The sequence below is a fragment of the Homalodisca vitripennis genome, chromosome 1 (genome assembly GCF_021130785.1).
Source record: "Homalodisca vitripennis isolate AUS2020 chromosome 1, UT_GWSS_2.1, whole genome shotgun sequence".
Classification (NCBI taxonomy): domain Eukaryota; kingdom Metazoa; phylum Arthropoda; class Insecta; order Hemiptera; family Cicadellidae; genus Homalodisca; species Homalodisca vitripennis.
In genome coordinates this window covers 65,382,568-65,398,906 of record NC_060207.1, presented here as the reverse complement: position 1 = coordinate 65,398,906, position 16,339 = coordinate 65,382,568, and the positions used below count along the sequence as shown (strand labels likewise).

Here is a 16,339-nt window from a genome sequence, read left to right as displayed (position 1 = left end):
TATAACTACAAAAGTTACATAATCTCTGATAGAATATTTATTATTTACATTTATTGATGATTAATTTTCTTTTTTTTTTTTATAGGTCCGTAACCTATGTTACATGGTAAGCAGGAGAGAGAAACTATCAAGATCGTTCTTCCGGCTTCGTGAGCAGACATTCCATAGGCAAGTGTCAGTCCTAACAGAACCAAGTTACACTTTAAGCAGCACGGAGTTAACAGCAGTGAAAGAAGCGAATCACGGCCCTTCCATTTATGATAGGCTCTACTCCCACGCTAATGCTCCTGAGCTTAGCACAGACTTCGACACCGTCCTTGCCAGGATTGCTGGCATTGCTTCCCCCACTCCAGAAGACAAAGGGAAACTCGATCTCAACGGATTGGTCAAATCAAACAAAAGTGAAAATCCTTATAAGAAAATGTACTTCAATGGCGGAGTTGTCCGTCGAAGAAGTCTTTATGGAAGCATGTCAAGTGGAAGTGAAACAGACCATAAAAACAGGTATAAGATGGACATTGACAGTGCTATATCGAGTGGAGATGACAGAAAACCAAAAATAGTAACAACACCTGTAAAGAAAAATTCAATTTTGAACAAAGAGAAGAAACTAAGCAAGAAGAGAGTTGTATCACAAGCAATTATAGATTCATCCACTGAGGACGAAATCAGTACAAAACCAAAATCTACAAAATCCAAGTGGGAATCACCAAGAAGCAAATCCTTAAGGCAAATGGAGAAAGAACTCACAGATAAATCTGGTCCGAGTGATGACAGTGATGAAATCATTTCAGTGAAACCATCCTCCAAGAAAGATTCTCATAAGATTAGTGGTATATATTCAGACAGTGATTCAGAACCCTCGGGCCAAGATGATGATACAGCACCAAGTGACTCTCAACAACTTGTCATGCGTACCAAAGCAGCCATGAAAGAGTTTTCTGCTGGTAGTAGTCAACATGGAAAAGGAAAACGAACCAGGAAGTTGAGTACGAGATCTCTTAAGGGTGAGAAGAAGGAAGAAGATAAGGTTGACAGCTCAGCAGATGAATATCAGAAAGAGAAAGAAGATCTAAAAAGTATTAAAAAGAAGAATTCAAAAGAATCCACACCCTCAGAACTTATTGTTCCACAAAGACAAGCAGCTAAGAAAGCTACAGAAAGTATGCGGGGCACACAGATTAAGTCTAAACCAGATCTACCAACAGCAGATCAAGAAACTCTCCCTAAAGAGGTTGTTGTATCTGTACAGGTTGATGAAACAAAATCTAAACCAAGCAAGCCAAAAAGCAAAGATTCAAAGCATAGACTGGATGGTAAGTTACCAAATGACATATATGAATTTGAAAAAGAAGGTTGTGATAGTTTGGAGTTTCCTGCATACGTACCACAGCGGCAAGCAGCTAAGAAGGCAGCTGAGCATATCAAGAGTGGAAGAGTCCCAGTTGCTCAAAAACAACCACTTACTCCTGATGCCGATATTGAAAATAAAACGAAGCCATCTGATGTAATAAAAAGTAAAAAAGAAATAGATGCAGTGAAACCCAAGAAAGAACTTCAAAATGACAAAATTGTTAAACAACCTGTTAAATCTCCAGAAAAGAAAATTCAGAGAACACCAAAGTCATCAGTTTCTTCGCCATCCTCATCAAGTAGTTCTTCATCTGATTCTTGTACGTCTTCTTCAAGCTCTGAAAGTGAAGATGGTGATATGGTTCTTAAAAAAGGTGCTGATAAGAAAATATTTGATCAACCTTCTCAAAATAAACTTCCCAGAAGAGATAGTCAAGATAAAAAGACAAAGGTCTCTGAAAAGAAAAGCAACATCATTAAAAAACCGGATACGCCCTTTCTTAACAAGGGACAGCATTCCGCAGAGAGTAGCACTTCTTCCACCAGTAGTTCAGAATCAGAGAATGAATCACCTGCAAGGAGAAAACTTTCTCCCTCTCCAAGAAAATCAACGGATGCTGTCCTGCAAAGAAAACTCTCGGAGTTCAAAAGTCAAGATCAGCAGAAAAGGGATGATTCCTCATCCAAGTTGGCTGCTGCCTCTAAGAAATTCAGGAAGACGCCCGATAAGAAGCTTAAAACTTCCGACGGGCGGCCTGAACTTCAACTTCAGCAGCCGCCTATTGAAAGAGAGGAATCAACCCGATCCAAAGACAAACATTCAATACGAGAAAGGAAGAGCAGATCACGTTCAAGTGATAGATTCAGACAATTTGAAACCAAGCATGGAGATAATACTCACAAAGGTCATTCCTCAGTTACCAGTTCTAAGAATCGCAGCAGATCGAGCTCACCCCAATATGATGAAAAACCTGGAATGGAAAGGACTTCTCGATCGCCACAAAAGAAAGATTTATCCAAACAAGATAGAAGGGAGAGAAAATCTAGTGACTTCTCAGAACACAGTCCAACCAGGAGAAAAGATGAATCTTCTGAAGAAGTCGGCAGAAAAGAGAAAATCAAGTCCCAACACATTACAACTGAGAGCCGGAAAACTGATAAGAAGGTAAATTTAAGAAGTGATAAAAAATTAGAAGAATCAAAGGATAGTTCTTTTGAAAAGGAACCAGTTGAGCATAGACCAGACGAAGTGTCGAAAAATGTAATTTCAAAGAAAATAGTTGATAGTGTCTTTGAAAAGCAAGATAAAATTTGCTTTTCCAAAAATGAAAGGGATATTGCTTTTGCTGAAAAAGTTTTAGAAGAAAGGTTTTCTTCTGTAAGTAATACAATTATCACCCAAAATACAACTATTGATAAGATCATTTCACCAGTTACTGAATCAATACAATCCGATAAATATGGAGGGAAAACTAATGAGAGAAATAGAGATCATCAAAAACATTCTCCAAAAACCCAAAATAGATATAAGGAAGAAACTTATAAAGAAAATCGTGATGATAGTTCTGAAATTTCAGAAACATCTGATTCTGATGCTTCAGAACCCGTCAAAAAGGATAGCAGTGAATTTTTAAATAAACAAGATGTTGTAAAGGGTAATAATAATATTATGAAAATTGATGCTTACACTGAGAAAAAGAGCAAACATCAAAGTGTCTCTCAAACACAACTAACTGATCAAAGTTCAAAACAAATACCAAACAGAATGAGTCAATCCAAAAACAAAGAACTTGATGAATTAGAAACCAAAAACTTTTCTGAAGGTATCAACAAACTAGATGATATGAATAATGGAGATAGAAATTCAAAACATGTAGGAATAGAACCTTCTCCAGCTTCAGAACAGGAAATAAAAGAAGAAAGTTCCCCAGTTAGAAGAAATAGTAATTGTGATATAAATGTTCATGAATCGCTAATTACTAGAGTCTCTGCTAACATCCAGCATGATTTAACATCCAAACACAATAGCACTTATGAAAGTGAAAGAAATAATGATGCTCAAGTTAGTGACTTTCAAGTTGTTGAGGTTGATGTGGAGCCCAAGAAAATTACTTCCAGAACATCTTCTTTGTCAGCACCTGCATATCAGCAGCGCTCAATATTCTCGCCTCAACAACCTACCAAAGATGCTGCTGTTGCAGATCTTTTTGATTTTGGTAATGACATGTTGGCTGTAGACGAAACTGTTAATGATGATGGTTTTGGTTTACCAAGAAACTCTGATGAAATTTTAAGAACTCAGCCTCTTACATTTAATTTTGGAAGTGACTTTTTCTTTAAAGAAGATTCTAAAGAAGATAGTGCTCGTGAGACCCTAAATTTAGTTGAGAAATTGCGAATAGAATATGCAAAGAAAACCAATATCTCTGAGCCTTCAGAACCAATGACTCCTGGATCAGAACTTCCTCCAACTCATTCTGAAATAATTGAAGAATCTAAACAAGAATCAATAGAAGAACCTATACCTGAACCACCAACACCAGCACCTGCAACTATTGATACCAATGATTCGCTGAAACCAGCAGAAGTAGAGTGCTCTATTGATGTTATGAAATCAACAGCAGAACATCAAACTAATATTGAAATGTCTGTGGAACACAATAGTATAATTGAAGGAGGTCATGAAGAAAAGCATGAAATACCACCATACCATCAGGCAGATCCATATGGCTATCAGCCATGTGGGATGACAATAGATGTTGACAAAGTACCTGGAAGGGAGAAGGTGGATAGAAGCAATAGTGCACAAGCGGATGAGAGATGGGTTCCACCTAGTGGCTTACCTCCGCATCATTATGAGCCCATACCATCACCTTATACAGATATGCATGGAAGAAATAAATGGGCAGATAGTGAAGTTCTTCCATCAAGACATTCTTCTTCATCTTCAGCATCTTCTTCTTCATCCTCATCTCACCGTGAAGATGTTGATCCTGGAAAAAGGGAAGATTTCCAGCTTCCTCCCCCTACCCCCAGCCTCATCCCTGAATTAGTGCAGTATCCAGGACTCCATACAATGCCTTATGGGCCATGTGCTCTACCAGATGGTCAGCCTTTTCACCCTTACTCTGAAGCATCACCGTTTGTTGCACCAGTAAGCATGTTTCCACCTGCCTGCCCTCAGATACCTTTCCCCTCTGCTAGCTTATATCCTCCACATTTCCCTGGACCTTATCCAGGTCCACATGGAATGATGCCTAAGGTGTCTGATGATACTATCCATATACCTCCAACACCATGCACTGCAGCATTTACATCTTCATCACATAATATGGCTCTTACTGCTGCAATGGTTTCTCCGAATCCACCCCTGACACCTATGACACCCTCAATTCATGAACCCCCAATGACTCCAGCACCATTTCCTGAATCATGTCGACAGCTTCAGCCTCCAGAGTCTCCTATTCAGAATACAGAAACCTTCAATCATTTACCTCAAAGCATTCAGACTGAAGAAGTTAACCCACCTCCTCCTCCTTTACCACCACCACCACCACCTCCTCCTCCTCCCAAACAAGCAGCCGGGAAAAAATCTCCTGCAAAACCAACAAGATCTTCTGCCAGAGTTATCCAACAACAAAAATCTCCAGCCAAATCACCTGGAATTTCTCCTCGTCAATCAGAGGTCCCAAAAACACCATCTAGAGTTAGAGATACTGGAAGGGGAGGACGAGGAGGAAGGGGTAGCAGAGGAGGAGTTACAAGAGGCAGGGGGAGAGGGAGAGGGCGAGGTAGAGGTCAAGTTCATCAACATTATCATCATCCAGATCCAAACACAATACACAGTAAATTAGTGGGTACAGTTTATGATTTTGATTTTGATGATGATATTGATAATAGTTTGGAAAACTTGAGGGCCATGCGTGAACGCAGGCGTTCAACTGATGTTCACGAAAGAAAATCATCGGACAGCTCATTTTTATCTAGAGATTCATCATCTTCACCAAAATTCACAAGTCCTCTTCAAAATTCAAAATTGAGGTCTAACTATTCAGCTGATGTTAGGGATCTCCGGCCTCCATCACCAATCAGTGAAATCCCGAATCACAATGAAGAAGAAATATCACCAGTCGACCAACCGAGGGTTGAAAGCTTCCCAGATGTTGTTCAACCTTTGTTACCTGGACCTGTTGACATGAGAACCTATAACAGTTCTTATGAACCAGCTAGCAGCAGCTTATACCACAACAATCTGATAGGTGCTTTCACTACAAACTCTGCAACAGATCATCAGGATTATGTAATGGATGACTTGGAACATCTTGGCCAGCTCGAACAAGCTTCAGTAAACAGATCAATAGTAGAGGCTAAGAATAATGCTGAAATTCCAGCAAATGTTGATTCCCAAAATGATGGCAGTCTGTCTGCTAACAAGGGTTCATTAAGTGACTCACGTAACCAGCTGAAAGTTAAAATTAAGGGACCTTTCTTGGATGCGAATTATACTTCCACAGTTGTACCAGCTACTCAGCCTGTTCTACCACCAACAGTTCCAGACTCAAATATAACAGCAATACCAGCTTCTGTAAGTGCCACAGGAACATCAAACTTAAGACGAATGCGCAAAAAAGAACTGTTGAGACAGTACTGGACTCAAGAGAATATGGATGAACCTGTTGTAGCTACAGCGATAGGCCAGACTGCTCCCCCTATAGCTGCACCACCCATGAGCAGAGCTGTGATCACGATACCTAAGGCAGTAGCTTCCATGACGAGTATACCTACTCGTGAGGATTATAAATGTTACAACGCAGGGATGGATACTTCCAGTGAAAAAAGACGTCGCAAAGAAAAACCAATCAATGATATAGAGGCTATAGAAGATGACAATGAGAGGAGAAACAGCAGTGTTCCTTCTGCTTCAGAATCATCCCAACCATTTAAAAGAAGAGGCAGACAACCCCGTGCGCCTACGGTTGTCACACCAAAACTGAAGATCAAAATAGGAGGCAGCTCTATAGACTCCAATGTAATATCTGTACCTAGCAACGATGAGAAGAAGAACTTAAGAGAACGTCCACCAAAGAAAAGATTGAGTAGTGTCCCGATGCCTTCTGTAGAAGAACTCAAGAGAGAAAGCATGAAATTTAGGAAAATGGTTATGGCTGACTTTGATGAAGAAGAGAAACAGAAAAATAAGGAGATTTCAGGAGTTCGTAAAAAGAAAAAGGGTACAGAAGTACCACAGATCAAAGTGATCGCCGACGGAACACCTAAACTGATCATTAGGTTTGGTAAACGTAGTGAAGACAGTGGTAGTGCACAGTCACAACAGACAACAGTGGTCCCCAGTGAAAACTCCCCCACAAACCCACCCCCAGCTTCAAGAACTAGTGAGTGTTCTGAACTAGATAAAGTACGGACGTCCAAAATAACGCCAATTAGGTTAAAACTTTCCCGGTGTGAAGAAGGTTATGTGATGAAAGAGCCTTTACCTAGTAGTGAAGAGACTCCACCCGCAGTCCAGGCTCCGGCGGCCAGCTCATTACCTCTTAGTCAAGATTGCGAGGTCAGGTGATGCTAGTGGGTTTTTTAAGCAATTAATAAGTTAGCATAAAGTTTATTGTTTTGTTTTCTCTGATCTGACAATTTTATGTACGTTGATGCATAGAGTCAATCTGTTGTCTTCACTAAGTGATGAATTTAAGGCTTACTCAGAGTGGGCCAGCTATGTACAGCCTTTTACAGGAAGTTGTGTAACTATTAAAAAAGTGATACAGATTTGTAATATTTTGTTTGTTATAATATTTATAAAAGTGCGAATGAAAGTAGGCCTATCCTGTAAACTTCTACTTTGTTTAAATTCATGTACATTTGCACAGTGTATTTATATAGGTTATAGACATTTTGACAAAGTGCAAAGGAAAAATAGTGTACAAAAGTCAATTATCATTACTGTTTCTTGTAATTTTGTATATACTAGGTGTTCTGTCATTTATTATGTGTATATGAATGTCCTGTATTATTTGTACTATTTTTTAGAGTATTTTTAATATATGTTTGTAAAATATATAAATATGTTAAATATAAATATATATATATACAGTCTACAGAAACTGTAAATGAGCTGTGTAAGTAATGGTTAAATCTATTATTAACATTTGTTTGTATGTACAGAGAGAATAATTTTTTTTATTAATATTTAACAATTATTGTAAAGATAGAGTAGCCAGCTATTGACCATTCTCCAGTTTCCTTTCTTTCTTAAGCAATATAATGAAGACGTTACACATACATCAGAGTCACGTGCTTAGAAGTTTATTAAAACTTCAAGCATAAAAAGTCATTCACTGTTTAAATAAATAAATAATCTTCTTAAACTTAAACTTCATTACTGGCTACAAAAATTAATTAGCTTTAAATAAATCTGTCTTTACTGTTTAGCTGCTTTTCACGTTTTTATGTGATTTAAAAATACTTTGTATTCAAGCTATGATACTAATTATGTATGTTTATGATTTATCACTTATTTAGTGTTCTCATTGTTAAATGAATTATTCTAAATTTACTTAAAATTTTAAGTTCCTAAGGTTGTTTAATTTAAGTTCAATCGTAAATTAAAATTATAAGTTAAAAAATAGCACTACATTTAAATTTGGTTACGTTTTGACACAATGTTTACAAAAAGTATATGTATCCTGCTGAAACTGAATTTCTTTTATGAAATTATGGAATTTTATTAATATTATATGATTTAATTAAATCTTACATGGAGGATATTGTATTTTAAACTAATTGTAACAGCAACATTCTATAATGTACAGCTCTTTCCGTTATAGAAATGATAAGTATGAACAAGATGTTAATTTCATTGTCACAAGAATAAGGGGTGATGATGGATAAACCAACGTTTTATCTTCAAAATTATGAAAAATAACTGATGTAGGTATTGTTCCCCAGTTTAAATTTAAATGAATACAAACTTACGTAATTAATAAATATTTGGCCCATACATTCCTACATGTATAAATTTGTTCAATTTTTAAACCTGTTTACAAAATAAACACAACCATAACATTTCTGAAGATACATATCAAATTTTACATAATAAAGTGTGAAATAAAGCATTTGAGAAAGCATATTAAGAAAAGAGGCTGGTTAGCCAACAAGATTGATTTTATTAAAAACTCAGTATACTATAACTACTAGATATATTGTTTTCAATTAGTAGTTCATACTGTACATTAACATGTAGTTAGGATTAAAATTAAAATAAAATTCAAAATTTTGAATATTATTTGAGTTTTGAAATTTTTATGACATACTTGTTTTAAGCCATAAACTTAAATTAATGAAAGAATAAAACTATTTAATTTTTTTGCCATTGTTAATATTGAATAGCCTATTATCGCAATCAAGAGTTATGAGATCTAAAAAAAGTGGTAGGCCATAATATTGAAGATAGAGAACCCGTTATACTGACATAAATGGTACATTGGCTTGCCTGCACTTACTAGCATACTCAGTAATAAACCTACACATATTGTGGCCTGTTATGTGTAACTGAGTTTTAGGTAAATCATATACAAACATAAATATAACCAAAACATTCTTAAAACAAAACCAGAAGCTTTTATTTACGTTGTTGATCAGATAACATATTTTTCATCCCGTAATCAAATTGTTTGTTTAATTTTTTTAGAAATGGTTGGTTTTTTTCTTTAGCTGTTTTATTTTCATGCAAGTTTTCTTACTTGCCTGACATCCCAGCAGGAACTTATCCGTCCAACAATCATCATGTGCCTCCTATATACTTATTTCTATTAGATTTGTCTGCTTCAGCCAAATCCCACCTAAATTTGAACTTTCTCAGTGGTCTCCAAAAATTTTTCAGTCTTCTCCGAGTTCAGTAGCCTTCACAAATCTTTGAGGTTACTTTCATTGGCCTTGAAAAATCTTTCAGGATTCTCCAAGTTCTATTTCATTTAAAAATTATTGTTCTATTGACAATTTCATACCATCTTTTTTAACAGACTCCACTAATGTGATAGTTTTCTGGTCCATACTATGTCAAAATTAACACAATTAAAATCTTGATATTTATTTTAACAAAATTAAATTTTTGATTTTGTATAATTTTATTGCTAAGACTTGTATGTCTTTTCAAAAGTATATTAACAGTAAATTGAACAACTTTTGTACTTCCAATATTGACTGGTCACCGAATTTCTGTTGCTTTGGTACTGAGTTACAGCAATAGTGATTTACTCTTATACTGGTAGGAAATATACTATTCAAAACTTAACATGATATAATACATTCGTTAGCATATTTTTTAATTGATACATTTATAATATCGTGACAAATAACTGATGTCTTTATCTATTCTATTTATTCCTGAAGAATGAATGCTATAACAAGAATAAAATAAATAGGAACTAAACTGAAAAATAACAGGAATAATAGAAGAAAAAACTTGTACAACAGTGGATCGTAAGACCACACTAAATGTAATAGAAGAGTTATTGCACAGACGGATAGGCTGTCCTTTCATCTTTGGACCCCAAAATCAATAGCGTTCATCCTTGGACCACGAGGAACTTGTGTACCAAATTTTAAGTCTCTAGGATCTTCTTTTAAGAATTAACTACAGCTTTTGATACCAAAATTAATACAGTTCTTTAGACAACAAGAAATGTGTACTGGGTGATATTGATAAAAGTGTGTTTTTCAGGATAGTTAAAGGATGTGGAAAGGGACACATATTTCACCAATTTTATTGTTATCAAGAAAATTGAGAGTACGCTAGCTAGTAGAAAGGCAACTTTTCTATATGAGTCATGTTTACGATTATATTTGCAAGTTTTTGTTGTATCCCAACTGGCTTTAGTACAGTCCAATACCATCCCCGGTAATTCTGTTCTTTTTTGTACTATTTCTATCGTATTTCGTATCTTGTTATGAATATGCTCACGGTATACGATTTCCTCGACCAGCACTACCCATGATGATGGATTGGGAGAAATAGCCCCATCCACTGACCTTTTTGTTGGGGCTGTGTTAGAACCAGACACAATATAGAAACACTTGTACACGTAATATCACTGCTTCAATCAGAATTAGTGAAATACTAAATGCAAGATAATCAATGTTACAAGAGCAAGGGTTTGCATTCCCAAACAATGTTTACAATTTTTAACATCTCTTGTAATCAAAATACCTTATTTAATTAATTTTCATTATGATTTGTTTGTGTTGTTAAAATAATCAAAAATTGAATTCTTTCAAAAAAAATTGCACTTTTTTTGTTTTGTATAAATCTTACATTAAGTGTACATAAAGCCATGCAGGCCACATATCTAAAAAAATCTTCTCAAATACGGAACTTTGGCGACTCCAAGTTTACAACTAAAAAAATTCCACATTCGCAATTTTAATCAATCCAGAAAAATTCATATTTTTATAGGAAACACTTTGTATATCAATTTTCAAATCTCTAGGACCTTTCTATCAAAAGATATACATTAGGACAGACAATGACATGATTTTAAGAATGCCTTGTTGTGACCTTAATTATGTGTTTAGTTATAAAAACAAGTGTGTAATAAACCAAAAATCAACAAGAGCAGCCAGTTGTTAGGCTGGGATATTTCTCTTTTTGTTTGTAACGGGCTCTCTTGCTCTTAAGTGCAAAGGGTTAAGTTAATTCATTAAGTCATCTTTTTTATAAAAGAAATTAATACTGTGGTTAATTTGATATGTGACAAATACTTTAATTTTTTTATTTCTGCAAGCGTGGACTCTGACAAGTTAAGATACATAAAAGTATTAATTTTATGCATTCTGTTAACGTATATATTTTCACTTTTATCAGATAATCAATGTAAATGATGTCTTTATTGATAAAAAAAATGATATGTGAAAAGCAGCATAAACAATTGACAGGTGTTATTGTTGTTTATAGTTAAATTTAATTAACTTAAGGGCATGTGCAAAATATGTACATTGTGTTTTTGTAAAAACTTTATTTATTGTGTGCCAACTATGTAAATGTTATTTTTTTATATGTTTAATATGAAAATGCATTTGATTACATAAATACAGCTGATCTTTGTTAAATATTGTTTATTCTTGAATTTTCTTTCATTTACCCAGCCCGTAAACATTTATTTTTTATTTAAGTGACAGATATTTTTGTCGGTAATCATTGTAAACTCATTCAGTTGATATCAATGTCTCAGAATTACAACCTCCATTATTATTTTTAGCTAATCACACTGAATCTCTTGTAATGTTGTAATTAAATTGAGAAAAGGTTTGTTTATTATCAGTGTAGAAAATCTACAATATATCAAAAGTTTAATCAAGTTTAATTTATTTTCGGTTTGAAATTAGAAATTTATTTATCTGTATTAGCAATGTTTTCATTTTAGTACAGTTTTACAAAAGGATGTAGATAATGTTTATTGGAAAAAGCATAGCACTATTTTTCTGCTGATAAATTTGTAATTTTTACTTTTGTAGATATGAGGGGAGAAAACAAAGTTGGATTAAGTTTGAAGAACTTATTTATAATCAATATATTCTATGCCAAAAAAATAAGCAACTTGAGTAATATGCGAAAGAAAGAACTTTAAAGAAATTACGTCTTAAGACTTGAATTACACATTTTAAGGGTATTAATTCATAAAAATCACTAATTTAGTTGAGTACTGAAACTGAGATGCCTATATAAATTTGAAATTAAAGTATGTAACTGATGAAATGTAGTTGTATACTTCAACTGATAAACATTACTCATTCATATTAACATAAAGTGGTGCTGATTGGTAAATAATATAAATTAAATTAAACCGCTATTGGAAACAACATAAAGTCATTTGGTCAAGATTTGTTTGTAAAAAGTAACATAATGAAATTGTATAAATTTTATAAATATTTATATTATTTAATAGTTTTGATATAATTTAATTAGTGAACATTGAATAACCACAAGCTTTAAATTTATCTCATTTCTCAATTTGATTTTCCTTTAATAAACAATTGGTTGGTTGATATGTTTATCAGTTGAGTTCTCGAGTTTACAGTAATTAATTGTACAAAACTCAAGGTTGTAAGTAATTGTAATTTATATAGTTTAAGTAAGCATACAAAAGTATGGCATAAGTATTAAGTTTAATCTATGTGAGAATAATAACAAGTACAAGGAATTGAAATATAATTGATTACTGTGAATATAATTATGAGTACTCAAAATTGTCAAAAATAACTATTAGTCTACTGTTATTTTGGATTGGTAACATTGTGGTAAAATGGAGATGTCATTAAATGTTTTTATTGTGTTATTGTACATTGTACTTTTTGTTTTGTGATTTTCTTAATGTGCTTCCTATTTAAGATTTGAACTCAATGCATTTAATCGAAATGTAACAAATAAACCAACAAATAACAGGAATGTTGCTTCTGTTTCATAATAATTTGCGTGTTTTAAAGCGTTGTAAAAATCATCTTATTATGAGAAGAGAAAAGTTAATTATTCACTCTTTTGCTAATGAGTTTTTTTTTTAATTCCGAAAGTTTACACTACGTCTTTTTACTGCCTCCAGGCAATATGAGTCTTAGATATAATGAAGGACAGCTGTGTACACCTATAAAAACTCACAATGTTGTATTTTAAAACAAAAAACTCATTACTATAAAACAATGATTAATAGAAAAGTAAACAGTAGATAAAACTAGTTTCATGACCAACTCTCCTGCAAATTAAAAATCAATCTGAAGTTTAGTTCAAAAGTAGTTTATAAAGAAGTATCACAAATTAATAAAACTACAGTTTTCTACAATAGTAAAGACTGCTACATAACATCAATTTCCAGCCATGAGATTGTTTCCTCAAATAATGTACTACACAGTGAATTTTGCATATTTACTTAGCATATTTACTTAATTTCGTAGCATGCCAGGGTTACTAGGCACCATCTGATTGTAGGAAATCCCTTACTGAGGTTTCCTGTCCTGTATAAATTTGTCAGTCAACCAATGCTAGAATTCTAACATTTGTGAAGTTTACTTAAAAATGTTGACTCATTAAAAGTTTAAGTAGTATGTTTTATTTCTATTAAATTTAAAAGAAACTTTGATGTCAGACATTCTGAAATTGTAATGGTATTCATTATACGATATAGATGAGATTGGAAACTTAGTATTTCATTGACGTGGTACTTATATACTGTGATGATAATACATTTTCTAGATGCTGTATTTAAGTTTGAGTGGAATAGTATTATTCTTCGGTATTTGTATAAACACTTGTAATTAACATCACTAGTTTAGTGCTGGCTTATTGATCAAAATAAGAATATATTGCAAAACGCATTATTATTTCATTTTAATAGTTCAACATTCTAGATACAAAAGGTCATATTACATTTTTTAACCTAACCGTATTGTCTGACGAACCACGTTGTTAACCAATGGTAGTAATTCATATTTAGTAAGCCATTATGACATTCATACTTCATTAGTATGATATTTTGGATTTCTAATACTAATAGTAATTTATCATTAAAATATATCTTAAAATGTTAATTATTACATATAGTGTAATTTGGCTTAATAAATGAAAATAGGATTTGAGATAAAAGAAAATTGATAAATTTACATGGTAAAATGTGTTCTTGAAGGCCGATTAAACTAATATACATTCATTAAATGTATCAAAAAATATTCTTTGTGATATTATGCTCATAAAATATACAAAAGCGAAATATGAAAAACAACCTTCAGATAGTAAATAGTAATGAAATGTGCCAGGAGTGGGTAGTAACTAATCTTCTATAAACTGAAATAGTTCATTTTAAATAACTTTTTTTCAAATTCAGAAGCAGCATTCCTTAGTGTCAGTAAAGTTGTGATTAGATAACATCCCTTTTAACACTTTTTGACTCAACGTTATTTAACTAGCTCAAGTCACATCCTCACTCTTGTGTATGCAGTGCAGTTGTTACTGTGTGTTGTTAATTGTGTGTAGCCTTGCCATACAGTGTAGTTTTGTTTTGTGTTAAACTAATAGCTTTATCAGTTTTGTCACTATTTTTCCTTGGCCGAGCCTTGTTACAAGATCTCACCTGTTACAATCAAACTAAGGTATAATGTAGGATATTATTTGAGCAATAAATAACTTGTCAAGGGTTTATACTCTAAGGACGCACATCGTAGTTCAAATCTCTGCCAAACTTTTGTTTTTGTCTACGTAAAAAAATGGTTTTTGTTCAATTTCCATGTATTGTTTTAAATATATAACATATACATAATAGTGCAGAGTTGTATTGATAATTTAGTTTGTTTATGAAAGGAGATCCAAATTGTTTTGTATAATTTTTGTGTTATTGTTTACAACTTTTGTTCTTTTAAGAGTAAAAGCAAAATGTTTGGTAAATAAATTCAAGAAATAATATTTAGAAGTATAATTAACTCTTATCTTTGATTTAAAAAATCATGAATGTATTTCAAAAATACAAACCAACAAATATGTACAAAGTGGATTAAATTTACAGCATTGTGTAATAAACAGTTTGCTTTTGTTTGTTTGGAACAAAGTTATTTATTGTGAACTTGGAATTGGTTTTACAGTGTTGGTTGATGATATTGTAGAAAATCTTAATATCATTATTAATAAAACTACTAATTTAGTACCTAAAGGCTCTCTCTTAACTGTAACATTTTATTTGTGATCGTTAAAAATCTTTCATTATTTCTAGTCGTTTATGATACATAATATGTTTTTATAAGCCACAGTGGACCTGGTATTGAAAGTTTTCCAAACGGTTTATCTATTTTCTCAAGTGCTGCATTATAATGGTTAGATGCAATTTATTCTAGTGGTATAATGTATACATTTTTTGTATTCCACAGTGATTGGAATTCCTCAAAATCTTTTCAATCATTATTGTAATTAAATTTTCAGAATTATTTACTTATAAATTGACCAAGTTAATAAATATTTTGTTGTTTTAAATTTAACTTCTCAAAAGAAGTTAAGATACTGTGGTTAAAGGATCAATGTTAAGTTTGCTACTGTTGGAAGTCTAGTGTTTAGTATATTGCACAACAAGTTTTGTATCTTATTTATATCACTATAATTACTTATAACAGGTCTCTTCAGTCTTCTGTTCTCTTTATTTTTGTTAACTTTTTCATAATTAGTAATGGTTAGTAAATAACATTTTATAAGTAAATTTGTACAGATATCTATTGTTGTTTTGTACAGCGAATTATTGTTTTATGGTTTTATTTTTTTAATATTTTCATTCTCGATGTAATATTGTGTATCATCATATAATTTTATTGACCCTTGTAAATACAGACGAACTGTAAGATAAAGTGTTTTAATGTGCACATAGTCTCGTAATACAAACCTTTTTTAGTATGAATTTGTTTATTTGTCACCTTTTTATTACTTTGAAATAAAAATGTGTTGTTTTCCAAAGTACAGTTGTGTGCGTAAATGAGTACTTTTGGTGGTTGTTACCAGCCTTTAGTCTTCATCAGGTAAACAAATAATACAGAATCTTCAAAATAAAGATTTTTTTATTGTTTACATTGATACTTATAAAAAGTACATCATTGGGTTCACCTGTCAATAATACAACTATAGTATGTGGCAGGTTTAGGGGTCATTTGCATTATTCACAAAACTATTCTTATATGGAATGATATAGGTTTTGTCTTTACAACATACTTATCATACTGCATGAAACATTTTAGTTTTCTATAACAAAACTGTGGCCATGTGGAATCTGCCTGTAAGGTATCTATGTTACAGATAATTACCAGCTGGTTTGCAATTGAAAGTTTGAATTCAAGCAAACATGATTCAAACAATGTCTTTTGACAACATCAACAACTTCGTCAATTTTATAATCTGAATTTTGTTTTTCTAGTTTTGATACAATTTCTGATTTTCTTTAAAAGCTACATCAATGTT

General features: G+C 32.8%; 1 protein-coding gene across 2 annotated transcripts in view; it reads left to right on the top strand.

Annotated features, from left to right (window-relative positions):
- LOC124363446 overlaps positions 1-15,781 on the top strand; it is a 53,144-nt gene extending 37,363 nt beyond the window's left edge. For both annotated transcript variants that reach the window (XM_046818697.1, XM_046818701.1), the window contains exon 12: positions 86-15,781. In XM_046818697.1, the coding sequence (XP_046674653.1) occupies positions 86-6,931 (6,846 nt within the window). In that variant the 3' untranslated portion in view covers positions 6,932-15,781. The remainder of the gene's footprint in view (positions 1-85) is intronic.
- Positions 15,782-16,339: the final 558 nt, after the last annotated feature.